Source organism: Micromys minutus, assembly GCF_963924665.1.
Source record: "Micromys minutus genome assembly, chromosome: 5".
Lineage (NCBI taxonomy): Eukaryota > Metazoa > Chordata > Mammalia > Rodentia > Muridae > Micromys > Micromys minutus.
Genome location: NC_137974.1, coordinates 12,770,469 through 12,786,907, shown reverse-complemented (window position 1 = coordinate 12,786,907; position 16,439 = coordinate 12,770,469). Strand labels below are relative to the sequence as shown.

The window sequence follows — 16,439 nt, the reverse complement described above, 5'->3', positions numbered from 1 at the left end:
TTGCCCTAGAACTCACTTGTGAGGCAGTCTAACCAAATTGATGGGCTCGTTTCAATGCGAGACCCAGTCTCAAAATATAAGGCAGAGAAAGTCATCTGCCGTCAGAACCAGATCTCCACATTCATGGCTGTGCTCATGAGATGCCACACAGGTACAGAGCCGAGTGGCTCTACCTTTTGTTCAGTGCTTGTCTCTGTTACAACTTGTGAGTACTAACCCTTAATCCCAAACACTGCAACCAATGAAAAGAAAACCAATGGGCTGAGGATGTTGCTCAGTTGGTATAGCTCCTGCTGTATAGCAGCTCTGGGCTCAATCTCTAGAACTTCATTTCGAAGAAAAATACTAGGCTACAAAGATTAACTGTACACTTTAAAAATATTCTTGGTAATTACAGTGTAGCCTGTTTGTTTTCATTGACACTTAAATGAAATAGTCTGTTTGATGTAATGTGATGCCATGCTGTTTGTTGGCACTTAGAAAATTCTACCCTTACCTGCTGATTCTCACTAATGCCACATGAGAGGCATTGCTTGATTGGTATAAAACTTAGAAATAAGAAATTAATTAACTAATCACATATCCATTGAGATCTTCTTTTCATTAGCATGTTATTGGTTTTGATCAACAGGCACAGGGTCTGACTTTGAGACCTCAACTATTCATATAGTTGCCTTTATGGCTCTCTTTTCTGTCCAAAAAGAGTGTTGGTTTCTGACCATTGGATGGAGATTTCATCCCTGGTAATGTTTCTTCAGCTGCTTCCCTTAAAGTTGAATAGCTTATAAGAGAGCATATATGGAAAGCTCTTAGGGCGTTAAAGATTCTCTTTATATATTAGTGAGCATATTTGATTTGTATATTAAATGCCTTTTTATTTTTAGTTTTTATATTTCCCTTTTATATAATTCCACTTACATGCAGGTGCATTAAACCTAGCAGGGTATTTATAGCTACGTGTGTAACAAGGGTTTATGTGTACATACTATGTGACTAGCTCTTATCTAAGAATTAAATGTTATCTGAAAGGGATTCACTTCATGGTTGTACCTTGTATGTGATTTTAGGCAATTTTCTTGTGGAATCACTGGTCAAAATTAATAACTTTTCAAATTTTATTTGTATTAGCAAGCATTAAAGGAAAACATCAAAAAAAGAGAAGCGGCAGAAAAGGAAAAACGTGCCCGAATAGCAAAAGAGCGAGCAGAGAAAGAGCGACTTGAACGCCAGCAAGAGAAAAAGCGCTTACTAGAAATGAAAACTGGTGAGTCCTGTCGCCTTCCCTGTTCATACCGTGCACACATAAGTTTCACGTGGTTCTTCATCAGTGTTCAATGTATTTGATGAACAAGGAAATCTGATCATTTGCTTCTGTGATTAGGCATAGAGCTTATCTTTCCTCCCGGGCCTTCCTCCCTTTAGCTTGCCACTGTGGGAAATATCTTCAGCCCATAGGATTTCTCAAACGTCGTTCATACATCAAGGTCATATGTAACACACCTGTTGACACTTTCCATTGTAGTACTATGTTCTAAGCATAGCCAATATGTAACAATTTATGAAATTTTCATTAATCCAGACAATGTCCTGTCTGGGCCTTCCCCCCCAGAACCTCTTCTCCCTCTCTTTCAATCATATATTCTATCATTTTAATCTTATAGTTTCTTTTTACACACACACACACACACACACACACACACACACACACACACACACACACACCATGGCCTCCAGCTTAGTTCTCTTATGAGATTCCTGAGTGTGGGACAGGTCGTTCTCTGCAACCATATCTGTTCTCATGCCTTTGGGGACTGTTTTTCTTCTATTTATTTGCTTTCTCTCATTACGATGTATTAGCATTTGTTTTCTCTTTTGTTATTATGTTATTATTATCCCTTGTTTTCTAATGAGACACAGGAGGAGTGGAGGGAGATAGGGAGGAAGGTGAAAGGAATTTGGAGAAGCATAGTGAGGGGAAATTATAACCAGAATATATTGTTTTATATAAATAGTTAAGTGTAATGAAAAATGCCACAACCTGCAAGAGTCACAAATTAGAAAGCCATGATGTAAGAATGGATTCCCGAGGGGGATAGCATTTGAAATGTAAGTAAAGAAAATATCCAAGAAACAAGCAAACAAAAAGTATGCTACTTTTGAAGTATTTTCTATCTTTTGAAGACATTTGGGAAATTGAAAATTTGGGATATTCTAGACATTCGTATTGATTTAAGGAATGAAGGGACATACACATTTTAGATGACATATAGAAAACTTTCTCACAGAGTAAACAAAGCTGTCTTTTTAAATCAACAATAAATGATAATCATTCTGAATATTTCTCCCTTTATAGGCAGCTCAGTTGTTAATTCAGTCATCAGTCTTTGAAAATAAAGTACTTCTTTCACGTTTGCTTTTTTTCCCCAAATGATACAAACAGAATTACCTTTTCTAATATATGTTGAGTATGCTCTTTCTGAAATCATTTTTATAGCATTTGAAGCCTTTCAGCAATGGAAATGAAGTTACTAACATAGTATATCTTACCCACATTTGATTGCATTTTGATAGAAAAAACATATTTTTATGGTGACAAATCCAAACACTGATGTTGTATTAAGAGAATATGTTGTGATTTTTCTCTCATTGTTTTACTAGTATTGATAAGGATTTAATATATAAGTCACTTTTCATTGATTCATTCACCAGTAAGTAAGATGTTTCTTCCTCTGTTGAGATAACTGAAAAGGAGCAATGTGTCCTTTGTACAGAAATGTAACCTGTGAATGAGTAATCAGACCACCAGCCACACAGGTTCAAACAGCAGTTTGCATGAAGTAGAATAGGAGGTAGAAGTGACAGGCACAGAGCTGCTGTTGGCAGAGTTTGGTTTTATATACAAAGAAAGTATTACCTGTATCTCAAACTTCTAATTGAAAATGTTGGTTAATAAAAAGTCCTAAGGAGTTGAGACTATGTCTGACTGGCGTGTTTGCTTTAAGATAAGCAGGCTTATATTTCAGCAATTCATTGCATTGCTTATGTACTTTATACCTTTAAGCATATTTTGGGGGAGGGACGGCTCAAAGTTGATATAAAATGTTTCTTTGCAAGTATTGCTTTTCTGTAGGACATCTTACCTCACAAACCACTGTAGTCATCTTTAGCCTGGTCTTGCTGGTAAAAAATAGTGTGAACTACTGGGTTAATATTAGGACTTGTTACTTCTTTGGACAGAGAGTTTTCATTTCATCTAATTTTCGTGTGTAAGACACAATCCCTGAGATGACTGAACAAGAGAGGGGTCCTCCTGGATCTGCCATGAGCTCACGGAGGCCTTTTTTCCACAGATTTTCCAGAAGTTAATCGTACTATGCAAAGAAGAACTGAGTTTTTTCACAGATGCACAAATTGTCTAATGAATACAGAGGATGGTAGCATAGTTTAATTCTGACTTTCTTATTGACCATCCATTCTTGGAGGAAAAATGGACAGCTATGTTCAGATCTACATGGGGTCCTTATCTCTGTCCTTGCAAAATGGGGCTTTGTCAATAGGTTGAAAGTAAAATTGTGAGCTAGATCTCTTCTGAAATTAACTCACTACCATGATTCACTTTGGATAGTTAATCGGAAAACAAGAGTGCAGGGTCTCTGTCGTTTGAGTGTTGAAAGTCACTTGCTCCTTTCTGTAAGCAGAGTAAGGAGTTTGAATTCTGAGATACTCAGTGATTTCTGCCAGTGCTTGGTTATTATCTTACAAACAAATAAGCAAATTAATTTTAAAATGTTTTTATTTAATCACTGTATGCATGTAGAATTAGTAAAGATGGCATTTAATTTTGAATTCTTTTTATCTAGAAAAATTTTAAAATATAAAACATTTCTATAAAGTATTGAGCAAAGATGACAGTATTTAAATACATAGCTACCTTATGTAATCCTTTCTAGGAAGACAAAAATGGGCATAATGGATTTCTGTAATTATGTACAACTTTTTACCAATGGCATTTCTATTTTTTAACCATAAAAACAAACAGGGCATTTGATAATAGAATTCAAATGTTATGTTTGAAGATTTCCTGTTTACGTAAGATGATTCACATAATTTCCAGTAGCACATCAGAATGGTCTTGCAGTGGACTCAGTGTTGTATAATTATGTTTTGTGGAGGAAGTAAATAACAGATTATTTAATGGAGCAATAAAACCTATACTAGCAGCCCCTATATTTTAGTCTTTAGGTTACAATTTGTCTATTATTTATTAGGCTTAAATGTCTCATTTGGTGCAGCTTCAGTGTATTAAATAACGGATAATTAGCTTTTAGAAATCCGTTGTTTACCCACATGACCAAAACTGCTCCTTTGTTTTCCATTCCACAGTTTTGATCAGCTAAACAATTAGGCATCCATTTTAGAGGAAATGTGCATTGCATAAACACCACTTAGGAATGTCTCTGCATTCTCAACAGATAGGCAGTTTCTGTCTGCATTTGCTTTCAGAGAGGTTTGAACGGTTACCCTCTTCTACAGATGTCATAAAGGTTACATGATTTTCCAGAATTGTGCATTCTAGTTTTGTGCAGCATTGCTTTCAGATTTCTGTGTTATCAGTGAGTGGTACCTATGAGGAAGCCAATAGCTTTAGTCATTTCCCTGTGGAAGATGGACAAGAAATTAAGTTACATTGGTTTGAGTGAGTTTCTCTCTTTTTTTCATCCATCTTTGATAAAACAATAGTAATAAGTACTTCACTAACATTGTTATCATTTTTAATCTTCCAGGCTCTGCACGTTTACTGTCATGTGTGATACTTAAAAACAAATAAAACCTTGAGGCTCCATCAGAATGTTCAATTTGCTTGCAGTCTTAGGCCAGTGAGGTCCAGGCTCACGGCTCTGACTAAAGGTCATCTTTCTAATCATCATATCATTCCTTGACAGCTCATGAGTTAACCATGATGTGGGGAAAATGAAAATCATATTAGCAATTGGTGACACTGAATGTCTTAGTTAGGCCTCCTATTGCTGTGAACGGACACCATGACCACCCATGGCAACTCTTAAAAAAGACAACAGTTAATTGAGGCTGGTTTACTTATGCAGGCAGACATGACAGTTCTACATCCAGAAGAGACTGACAAGCCTGCCCCCAGTGCCACACTTTCTTCTGCTGTGCCACACCACACCTCCTCTGACAAGGCCACCATTACTTATATGGCAGCTCAGTATGAGCCAATCATTCAGATGCATAAGTCTGGGGGAGGAGGGGCATTTCTGTTCAAACCACCACACTAGACTTTACCTATATATGAAGGTAGAGAATTGTCTCATCCCAGTTTCCCCTCCCCCTTTCCTCAGAAAACAGCAGACTTCCCTTGGATATTGACCTGTCTTGGTATAATCAAGTGACAGTAGGACTAAGCTCTGGAGAGATGGCTTAACTGTTGAAGGCTAAGCTGATAATTTAGAATTTAAGAGTGCATTTTTTGTGCACATTATTACACACTCATTCTGTGTACCTGTGTAAGGTCACATACCATGTTCTACTCTTTCAACAAGGCCTGGGGATGGGGAGCCAAGAGAGGAGGCAGTTACCCAAGGTTATCACAGTTCTTGAAACTGATGTTCTTTTTTCTTCACTTGGCATTATCCCCATTTCTGTACCCCACCCCCACTGGCAACTCCCTCCTCCTCCTCCCCCCTTCCCCCTCTCTCCTTCTCTCTCCCCTCCTCCTCCCCTGTGGCACTATTTACTCACTGATGTTAACAGATTTACCACTCATTTCCCAAAGAATATTGCGTTGTTCTTCCTGTATTACTAGATGTTAGCTATGTGCTTAGAAGAAACAGTCCAATTCTTACGTTTATTTCAGAATAAAAGATTAATCCTCTAACTCCCTGCAAAAAGCAACCCTGGAGGTGAAGACCTATGCCTTTAATTCTATCACTCAGGAGACTAGGCAGGTAGATCTCTGAGTTTGAGGCCAGCCTGGTCTTAAAGACAGGACAGTCAGGGCTACACAAAAAAAAAGCCCTATCTATAAAAACCCAAAGAGGCAAACGACTAAATTTTAATTATTATAAGATTAATTTTGACTAAATTAATTCTTATGGTATAGCATGAATTATGTATAACAATTTTGTCATTGCAGTCTTAACATCATTATCAATAACTTTTCTATTTCCAAGCTCAGACTCACCTTGCTTATACTGTGCTATAAAAACGTACAAACAAACAATCAAAATACCAATGGATTTTTCCATGTATTCCAATATGGAGACCTCTTACAGCTTTTGGTGGCATCATATATTACAAATAAACACAGTTGTCATCTTTGTTATGCCTCAGGTAACTGTCGCCCTCAGTCAGTGAGTATGCGCCTTGTGTGTACATTGTGTGTACAACTCCAGGTAGAATCACTGCTGGGATCTGGATGAGGATTATGTGCTTTTTACTTTCAGACATGAAAAAAAATACTGTCTTATTTGCAAACTTAATGATAAACCCCATACCTTTTAAGGAACTTATCCTATTTATTTTTTATTTCCCTGAGTAGTACGGGTAAATGTGAAGTTATGTCTCAACGTTTCATTTACCTCAAGAATCAGAGGTCTTGACACTTGTTACTTTAGATGCATTTCAACAGGTATCTGAACCTGCATGGCTCCACCATACATGTCTAATCTACCAGTCTGTACAATGCAACAGTGGCCTTCTACTTGGAAAAGTGAAGCTTACCCTGGACCTAAACCCACATATCTGTCGTCAGGCAAACGTACAATAACTAACCACAGGCAGTTGCATACGAAAAGGATGTTGCTTTCAGTGAAGCTAAATAAAGAATATTTCTACTAGCTTCTTTTTGAAGTTCATAAGTGTGCAAAATTATTTGAAAGGGGGCAGCTTATGCTAATATAGTATCAATGTGCCAGTACTTTGGCTGTCAAACCTGATGTGGACTGATACTAGATTTCACAAAATATGAATATTCATGCTGCAGAGATTCATTTGGGTAGAGGAACTCTGTCCCTGATAGCACCGGGCATGCTATGTCTTACAGCGTGGTTATATACCTTACTTCCTTTCCCACATTTCCTGTGGTCTGAAAAACCACACATTCTGACACAGCTTTGGCAGCAGCGCTATTGAATTTGAGGCTCTGGATTTGATTGTCATCTGTTTCTCTTGAGTTGTTTACGTCATTCACTTTACCTCCAATATGAGCATTGCTACTTCTAGTTTATGTCTACTTTCTTTTTGCCAGTAGTGCCTTTTTTTGTTTTTTACTGTAGTAGGGCATCTTGTATACTTGGTAAACACTCTACCCAATGTTTGCTTTATGTATGTGAGTGTTTTTTGTAAATGCCACCTATGCAAACCTGATGTCTACAGAGGCAGAAGAAGTCAGAAAAGCACACTTGCTTCCCTAATTCTAGAGTTACAAACTTGTGATCAACCAGAGCAGCAAGTTTGTTTTGTTTTTTTTTTCTCTTATATTGGAAATGGATTTATAGTTTAATTAAAGTTTCCCCTCTATTCCTCTCAGTTCCTCCCCCAGCCCTACCCCAGTCCAGATTCACCCCCTTTCTGATTCTCATTAGAGAACAAAGAGGCCTCTAAAAATATCTAATAAGATAAAACAAAAACACATTGGACTTAGACAAGATGAGCACTAGGGAAGGAGCCCAAAGGAAGGCACAAAAGCCACCGTTGAAATCCTCAAGAATCCCATAGCAGTGCTACAGTGGGAGGCAGAATGTCTGAGCAGAGGATCCAGCGCAGCCTGTGCAGCCTGCAGCTGCTGCTGGTCTCTGGGAGACCGTAGGAGTGGTGAGTTAGAGGACCTTGCTTTCTTGGTCTGCTCCGTGAGCTCATACTCTTAATACTCTTTCTGCCTTTCCCTCCCAGATCCCTCAGCCCCGAGGAAGAGGTTCGATGGAGACAATCTGTTTACAGCTGAGTGTTCTGAGGTCTTTAACTCTGTGTAATGTCTGGCTGCCTGGCCAGCTGTCTCCTCTGCACCTCTGGTTCTCCTTGTTCTTTGTTTTATCCCTCATTTTGACAGAGTCTCAGTAAGTTCCTCATGTGGGGTAGACTCACTCTATAATCCAGGCAGTATTTGAACATAAGGTCTTTCTGCCTCACCTTCCCAAGTAGCTGGCATTATCTGCCTGTATTACTTATCTATCCTTTTCTAATTCTTAGCTGACTGGATACTATGAAATATGATTCACTTCAATTCCTACACTCTACTTAATGCTGAACAAAACTTGTACTTGGTAGTAATGTATAGCTAATTAACCATTAAGGTCATGCAGTATAACATGTATATACTAAATAGTATCATGTTTTTATTTCACTTGCTTGAATCCATATTGATCAAGAGCATGGCATTATTCATTCCTTATTTCCTAGAACCTGTCAATCACTTATACCCGTATATTCCGGGTATCACAGTTGTCCAATACTTAAAAATACTTAGATGATTTGAAGACATGTTTTATTTGGTGTTCAATTAAATACATCATTATTTATATGAGACTTTAAAATATAAATCAAACCAAAGGCCTAGAGCCAAACCAGTCAGCACCTGCACTCGGGGTTTTATGGTGAGTACTTACACCATTTACTTTGTGTCTATGTCTGTGGTTGTCACTGTACTGTGAGTAGTTATAAGATAAATAACAGTTTCCATAATGTTAAAATACGTGCTATCTAACCCTTTAGAATTCATGGTGTAGATCAGTCATCCATATACTGTAGCCTTTGGCTTTTAAGATACAGAGCTTTTCTTGTTTCTCTTTATCACAAGAAGTCCATTGGCACAGTGGTAAACATGCGTTGAGAAAACACATTACTGATCGAGTAGAAGTATTGTCAAAAATAATTATAATTGCTAGGAAAACTCAATTTTTAACCATATTTCTGGGGAAAGAAAATGATCTTGTCCATTGTGTTGTTGTGACAGGAGAAGCTGTGTGCTTGAACGTCTGCAGGTTTCAGAAGCACCAGGGCTGACTGGGTCATGGCGGGCCCAGAGCGTGCTTCCCCTCTGCAGGCTTTCTGTGCTGCTGTGTGTACATCTTTAGAGATGAAGATACTGATATGTCAGAAGGCCAGAGATAGAGCTGAGCTTTATATTTTTTCTAATATGCCATCTCCTTCTTTTCCGCTACTCTGGGTCATTCTGACATTTGGTCCTTAGAACCGAAGGACTTCCATTCACTAGATTAGGAATAGTTCATGAAGGCTTAAAGCCATTATCTCAAGAGCAGAAAAAACCGCATTCAGTAGTATTTGGCTTTTGATGCCAAACAAATATACCCCAGGGCAAACATGGAGAATTAAGCAGGGAAATTGAATATTTATATGTTACTTGTAATGGTATGAATTGGCATTAGTGGTTAGATGAAATTAGACATTATTTTGTAATAGGATTTTAAAATATTCCTGGATGGCTTCCTTTCTCAGATATCCAATGTTCTTCAGAAAAATTAGCAGCAACATAATAGTATGAGAGTGAATATTGGGGGCAGCCTTGACACAGACTAGAATGCCCCTAGGCAGGGGGCTATGACAGTGTGGTATACTCACCAAATGGATGACTAACTGCTGTTGGAGGTTATTGCCCAAGCATAGTGAATTGTCACTCTAAGCTTCCAATAATAATTATCATTAATGGCAGAACTGACAGTAATTTTAGTCCAATATCGTTCTCTGCATGTTTATTTTTAAACCATTAGTGCTATTCAGGAAGGGACTCTCACAAAGCAGAAACATTTTTGTGGAACTAGTGCTGAGTCGGAGATTCTGTCAGCACCAGTCAGGATGCCTTGTGAAGGATGCTGCTTGAGGAACAGCAGACTTTGTCCACCATCTCCCAGCTCCGTTCTCACTGGCCATGAGTTCGAAGATGCTGAGTGAGTGACAGTTCCTCCTCTTACCTTCACTGCAAAGTCAGTCACAGGAAAAGTACTTGGGCAACAGAAGGTTTATTTTCACTTCAGAACTAAGAAAACCACAGGTTTCCACCACATTCCTGATTCCACTGCTACTGCCTGGCAGTGGTGATCTCTGGTTTCGCAATGCTAATTAATTACACTCTTTTCTGCCATGCCCACGGAAGTAACGGCTGTTTTGTAACCTTTGTCCTCCATTATTTATTTTATTGTTTTCTGAGGACCAACACTGCTAATGCTCTTTCAATTAAGGAATAGTGTGTGTTGATAGGGATCACTCATTATTTTTGAATGCATTGGTTCTTTCCAGTAGATGAATGTTAACTTTTAAATGTTTTAAAAAGACCCAGCAGACTGGTTTTTTTCTCTGACCGCTGATTGCATTCTTTTACCAGCGTTGGAGTTGAAAATGTTATTTATGATGATTGGCATTATCTTTCTTCCATTCTTAAGAAAGTACCGTAACTCTGCCTTCCTTTCACCTGCACAAAGATAGTCCCAAGGATGCTCACAGAGCTTCATCTGAGGGACATGGCATTTGCAGTGTTCCCTTTTATACATCAAAGTGTGCACCCTCTCGGGACATTTGTCTTGACCATCGTATCTGCTGATAGCATTGAGCATTGACTGTTTCCCTGTGTTGCACTGAAGAAGGCATTGCGGGGATTTACCAACCGCTAAGAAGAATCTAGAAGATTCTTGTTAGAATCCTTGTTCAGAATTGCTACTTCATTTGGCAGATGAACATGGCAGGGAATGTTGTCTTTGAGTTTTTCCTCTCTGTTGTGAGAAGACTGTCTTTAGATGCTAGTGTTATCCTACCCTAAGCCTAAGAGGAAATAGAACACTGACTCAGTTTTATCATTCCTCACCCCCTAAAGGACATTGTGAGAAGAGAAGGCAATGAGATCTCGTAGCAGTGCTTCCATTCCCAACATTAAAGGAAGGCCTGTGAGAGACACGTCTATTCCATTTGATCATTACAAGCTTGCTAGTGTACATCTCTCTCTCTCTCTCTCTCTCTCTCTCTCTCTCTCTCTCTCTCTCTCTCTCTCTCTCTCTCTCTCTCTCTCTGTGGGGGTAGGGGGCGTGTGTACACACACTGCTGTATGCTTTTACCTTACCACAGTGAGGGATGTGGAACAAAATAAGTATTGATAAACTTACTGGGCGTTTGTAAAGTGTAAGTTTATCTTACTTTATTACTTACTAATTAAGTAGACACTCCTTTAATATACAAATTCAGCCTATTTATAGAAAAAAATAAGCATCCCATAGTTTCTTGATGAATCTCATGAAGACAAAGTTTTTATCCGATATCAGCAGTGTCATAGACCTTTTAATGTCTGCTGCTTATAATATGGTATGTTTCTATAGCAAGTGTTCAGTAAGCATTTCTAAAATGAGTGTAAATTTATGTTTAAGGGACAAGAATTTCTCAGTTGTCCTATTTATGTTTACCTACTGAAAAGTAAATTAGTCCAGTCACAGGACAAGATGTGTGTGTGTCGTGTTTGTTTTACATGTTTGTATATTGAAACAAATTGGCATTTTATAGTCAATACAGCTATCTCAGGTGTGTAAAGATAGGATTTTCTAAATAAAATGTGGTTCCAACCAACCAAAGAGTACACATGGAGGGACCCATGGCTCCAGCCGCATATGTAGTAGAGGATGTCTTGTTGGACATCAATGGGAGGAGAGGACCTTGGTCCTGGGAAGGCTCTATGGCCCAGTGTTGGGAAATGCCAGGGTGGGGAGGAGGGAGTGGGTGGGTGTGTGAGTCGGGGAGCACCCTCATAGAAGCTCAGGGAGGCGGGATGGGATAGGGGGGTTTCCAGAGAGGAAACTGGGAGAGGGGATAATATTTGAAAAGTAAGTAAATAAAATATTCAATAAAAACATAAATCTGGTTCCATTTCTAAGCCACTGAGTATCCCCAATTGTCTGTATGAGTGTATGTGTGTATGTGTGTGTGTGTGTGTGTGTGTGTGTGTGTGTGTGTGTGTGTGCGCGCGCGCACGTGTGTTCTCAGTAATTCCATCACAGAGTTGAGTTATTCACGCTTGCTTATGTTTGATGTTTGCCTCCCTTCCTTTTAGAGAGTTCCCATGTTTGCGAGCCATCTTCTGTCCTCTTCCTGGTTCTCTTCTGTTTGGGTCTGAAACAGCACTCCACATTGACATATTTTCTCTTATCTGGTTTGGTAAAGATGATTAATCAATGTTTTCCCCTTGAATGACAACCAAAGATACCTCCCTCTTTTCTCTTAGGTCAGACAGTTGATGTTTGGATAGAGCTGTTCAAAAGATGAGGCATACTGGAAGTCACCGAGGGTCTCTGTTCTCTGGCCCGGGAAAGGCAGGACACTGTCTTAGTTTGCTGTGAAATATCTCTGCACAGAAAGACAGATGGAATAGTGGTTGTGAGATGAGAAGGAGGAAGACTTTAGTGTACCAGTTAAATGCAGAAGACATGAACCAAGGAATAAGGGAGCTGGGATACCTGAACTAAGAAAACAAAGATGGCTTCCAAAAAAAGTTCAGAGAGAAAATGAATAGAACCTTGATGAATAGTGACTTGAATGTAGAAAGACAGAACATGTTCATGACAGTGTGGATGGGGCTGTGTTTAGAACACATGGATTTTGCTTTAAACTGTTGTAATTCTTGGAGCTAAGTTTACCTAGCTGTACCTGGTAGCAGATATAAGACACAGTTGCCTAATGATGTTACTTTTTTCATTGAAGTATGCAAAGAGTAACTCCCTTGTTCAGATAGCAGGGCCTGTTTTTGTAAGTAGAAACAAACACCAACTGAAAGCAAACATGGCTATTATTCTGCAGAGGTGCTCCATCCTGGAGACTCTGTTTCCAGATAGGAGAAAAGGAGAGACTATATCTTGTTCTCACTTCAGGTGACAACTCAGTCTCATCCTTTCTCCTGTTGAATTTAGCCCAGATACTCAGTTCCAAAGCTCAGAATCCCCTGTTGATGCTGGCTTCATGTTTGCTTTCCTGGCATACATGATAGTGTTGTAGTTAGTAATTAGTCATTTCTTGAAATATTTTTAAGCACTAATTATACCTTATCTGGCATTCTGAAAGACTTTCCCAAGGCTCCCTTGTGATTTATCCTTACAATTAACTTTCTGACCTAAAAAATTAGAATGCTGAGCATCAGAATACCTCCTTCATTAATGGAATTATTATTGTATTGGTAGAAAATCCTTCCTACTGAAACTTTACTTGAGCAAATGTTTATTTAGTACATATTATGCCATGCTGCTATCCAGTGCCCCGGGGAAACAGAAGAAAACAAAGTAAGCACACACACTGCCTGTGTGGCCTTGTATTTACACTGGCGACAGACAAGATGTATGTTAAACATATGCTGTTAGAAGTCTATACATTCTAATTAGAACAAAATTAAGTAGGAATAGAGACATGATGTGCAAAAAGACCAAAGAAGTAATTAGGTGGTTTGTTTGTTTGTTTGTTTGTTTGTTTGTTGTTTTTCGTTTACCAAGAGTCTAAGCATTGTGGACAAGGTTGCTGTTCTCTTTGAATGGATATGTGATCATGTAATGTTACCACTTTAGCTTAGAGGTCAGGCAACCATGTTCAGCCCTTCTTGCCAGAATTTCAATGACAGCCATCCAGTGGCCTTCCCGGAGCACAGTTTTCATTTACCAAATAAAATTTCATATGTCATGGGAAGTTACAACTGTATTCTGTAAATTTATTTTTACATAAGACTCTGCTGTGTCTTAACTCATTTGGCAGTGAATATGAATATCTGTCATTGAAGAATATGTTTTAATTCCTATTCACATTCCAAATTTACAGTTATCTGTTTATAGTGTTTTTCACACACTTTGGTTGTTTGGTGGTGGTGGTGGTACAGCTGGCAGTGGTACATATAAGCGTGTGCAGAGGACAAAGAACAGGTTTTGGTGTGATCCTTGTAGGTCAGACTGACTGAACAGCATGCCCCAGATACCCTTGTGTCTACCTTTTCTGCACTGGGATTCCAAACTTGCCTGTGTATCACACTAACGTTGTTTTTCATGGGTTATGAGGGTCTATTTAGTATACGTACTCTTTCAACAGAAGCACTTTAACTACTGAGCTATTCTCCAAGAATACACACACACACACACACACACACACACACACACACACCTATGATTGGATAAAAATACAAGAGATAACCTAGAAAAAGGCACCAATATTAGGAATCTAGGAGAGTATTTACATATTCAGGAATATCTGCATATGGACAGACCTTTTTGTTAATGAGCAATTACTCATATTTATTACTTACTAAATGAGTAATGCTAAAGATAAACTCTTAATTTTCTTTTTTTCCCTCCCTTGGTCTCTTCCTGTTGTACTGTTTATTTTTTTAAATTAATTATTTCATTTATTTACATTTCAAATGTTGTTCCTTTTCCTAGTCTCCCCTCCAAGAGCCCCCATGCCACCCCCTCCTCTTTGCCTCTAGGAGTGTTCCGTCACCCACCCATTCCCACCTCACCTCTCTTGCATCCTTCTTCTCTGGGGCAACATAACTTTGAAGATGCTTAGTCTATGTGTAGAAACAGATGAATAGGCCATATACTACAGCAGTGGTTGTCTGCAAAGGGACAACTCTGCGTTTTCCCTGACAAATACTCAATACACACTTTAGTTCATTAAGAACTGAGTTCTTTAACGTGCGTTAACTAGCAGCCTGGTCTACTTATAATTCATATTTAATGTGGGCTATGTTCAGTGTTGTGTAACTACTTAGGTTTATCATAAAAGGTAGAATGGCCTCCTGTGATCAACAAGGTTCTGAGATCAATTTAACCTGGATAAAATCTTTATCCATAACAACTGTCAGTAGAAATGACTAGCATTTCACTAATTAGCTCACCATTTACAACCCATAAGTTTCTCACAGATGGGAGACGTTTGTCAACACCCACAGATGTGTGCACAGCTGACTCTCAGTTATTGGTAGGAACAGGGGACAGAGAATTTAGATTCATTTATAACATACCCATTTTAGTTCATCACAATCTCCCTTTTTTCCCACAAAGCCATCTAATTTCCATTTCTACTGTTTATCCCTACTCTGGTTAAGGTGCCAAGATATACAGTTGGCTCTCAGGAAAGGGAAAACTAGAACACAAAAGCTTAAGAATTACCTTGAAGCACAAGTTTTGTTTCTGTAGGTAGAGGATGAGAGGAGATTGTACATACAGACCTATTGTTAGATGCATCTTTAGACAGCATCCCCATTGCCTTATCTGCTGAGTAATGGAGTAGATACAAGAATAGCCAACCCCTTCCAGTTTGTACCAAATGCTTCCAGTTTAATCACAGAACATCCTGTATTCCAGCAAATCTAGTCTGCAAAGTAGAATGCTTAAGGGTCCGAGTCCGAGCTCTAAAGTAGATGTTGTGTGGTGGTACCAACTTAGGAGTCTAAAGTTTGAGAATATTAACAAACTTGAAGATGGTAGTAGGGTCATCTCTGCATTTCCAATGAGAGATGAAGGAAATGTTTGTGGACAAAGCTGATCTGCTAGTGACAGCCAATGTGAGGATATAAAGATCAGAAGCCTTACCCATTGACCAGTGGAAATGAAAAATGATATTGATGATTGTTTTAATGGCCTCAGAGCTTTAATGTGTGTCAGTTACCAGTGGATGAGTCATAGGGGGTCTTACCGCAAAGAATGCTGTCAGCTGATTACAAAGTTAACATGTGAGGTGGCGATAGACCTAGAATTTTATTACGATGATCTAGCCCATCTGCGAATGGCAGCCTTTACTAATGAGCCATCTTGCCCAGATGGGGGTAAGTTTTTATGCATGAGTGATCACAGGCTGGTAGGGGCCTTCTCACAGATGGGAACTCATGGCTAAAGAACACATTTGATCCAAACTGTCTCTTCAGTTCTCACTTCAGTATCTCAGTTCTCAGTTCAAAAGCAGTGGTCATTGGTCCTCGGGGTATTCTTTTCACTGATTCTATGAACAGGCTGTGGGGAAGCAGCTGCTGAATCCCCATGTTAGTAATAATAAAAGAAAACATGTATGGTCTGATGATTCTAGAAGACAAGGATCTCTTGTGGCTCATTAGCAATTTAGGCTCAGAAAACCCAACTGATGGGTTAGTCAGCTGTTTGCAAACTCTGCTGCCTAGGAGAAATGGCTGTCTTTCTGTGAAGGACTTGACTCTGAGTCACCTGCATCTCTATTTTGAAAGATTCTTACAATAGGCAGTTGGCTCCCAGTGATAAGTTGTCCTTTTCTCTGACTTGGTTAAGGTTCCCACCAAGGAAGGGCTGTAGCTTTGTGCCTTCTCAAACTTCCCACAGTACTTTGAAGTGTAAATCAGCAAAGCTAAAGATCTGAACACTTCTCAATTATTACCTAACACCTCTGAGCTAAGAAACTAGAGTGTCAGTGTGCGCTGGAGAATC

General features: G+C 39.0%; 1 protein-coding gene across 1 annotated transcript in view; it reads left to right on the top strand.

The window, feature by feature from the left end:
- Positions 1-16,439, top strand: part of DIAPH3 (diaphanous related formin 3) — a gene marked incomplete at both ends in the record, with an annotated part of 452,874 nt that overhangs the window by 309,019 nt on the left and 127,416 nt on the right. Inside the window, one exon of the mRNA XM_080917022.1 lies at positions 1,129-1,264. Coding sequence (XP_080773148.1) covers positions 1,129-1,264 — 136 coding nt within the window. The remainder of the gene's footprint in view (positions 1-1,128; positions 1,265-16,439) is intronic.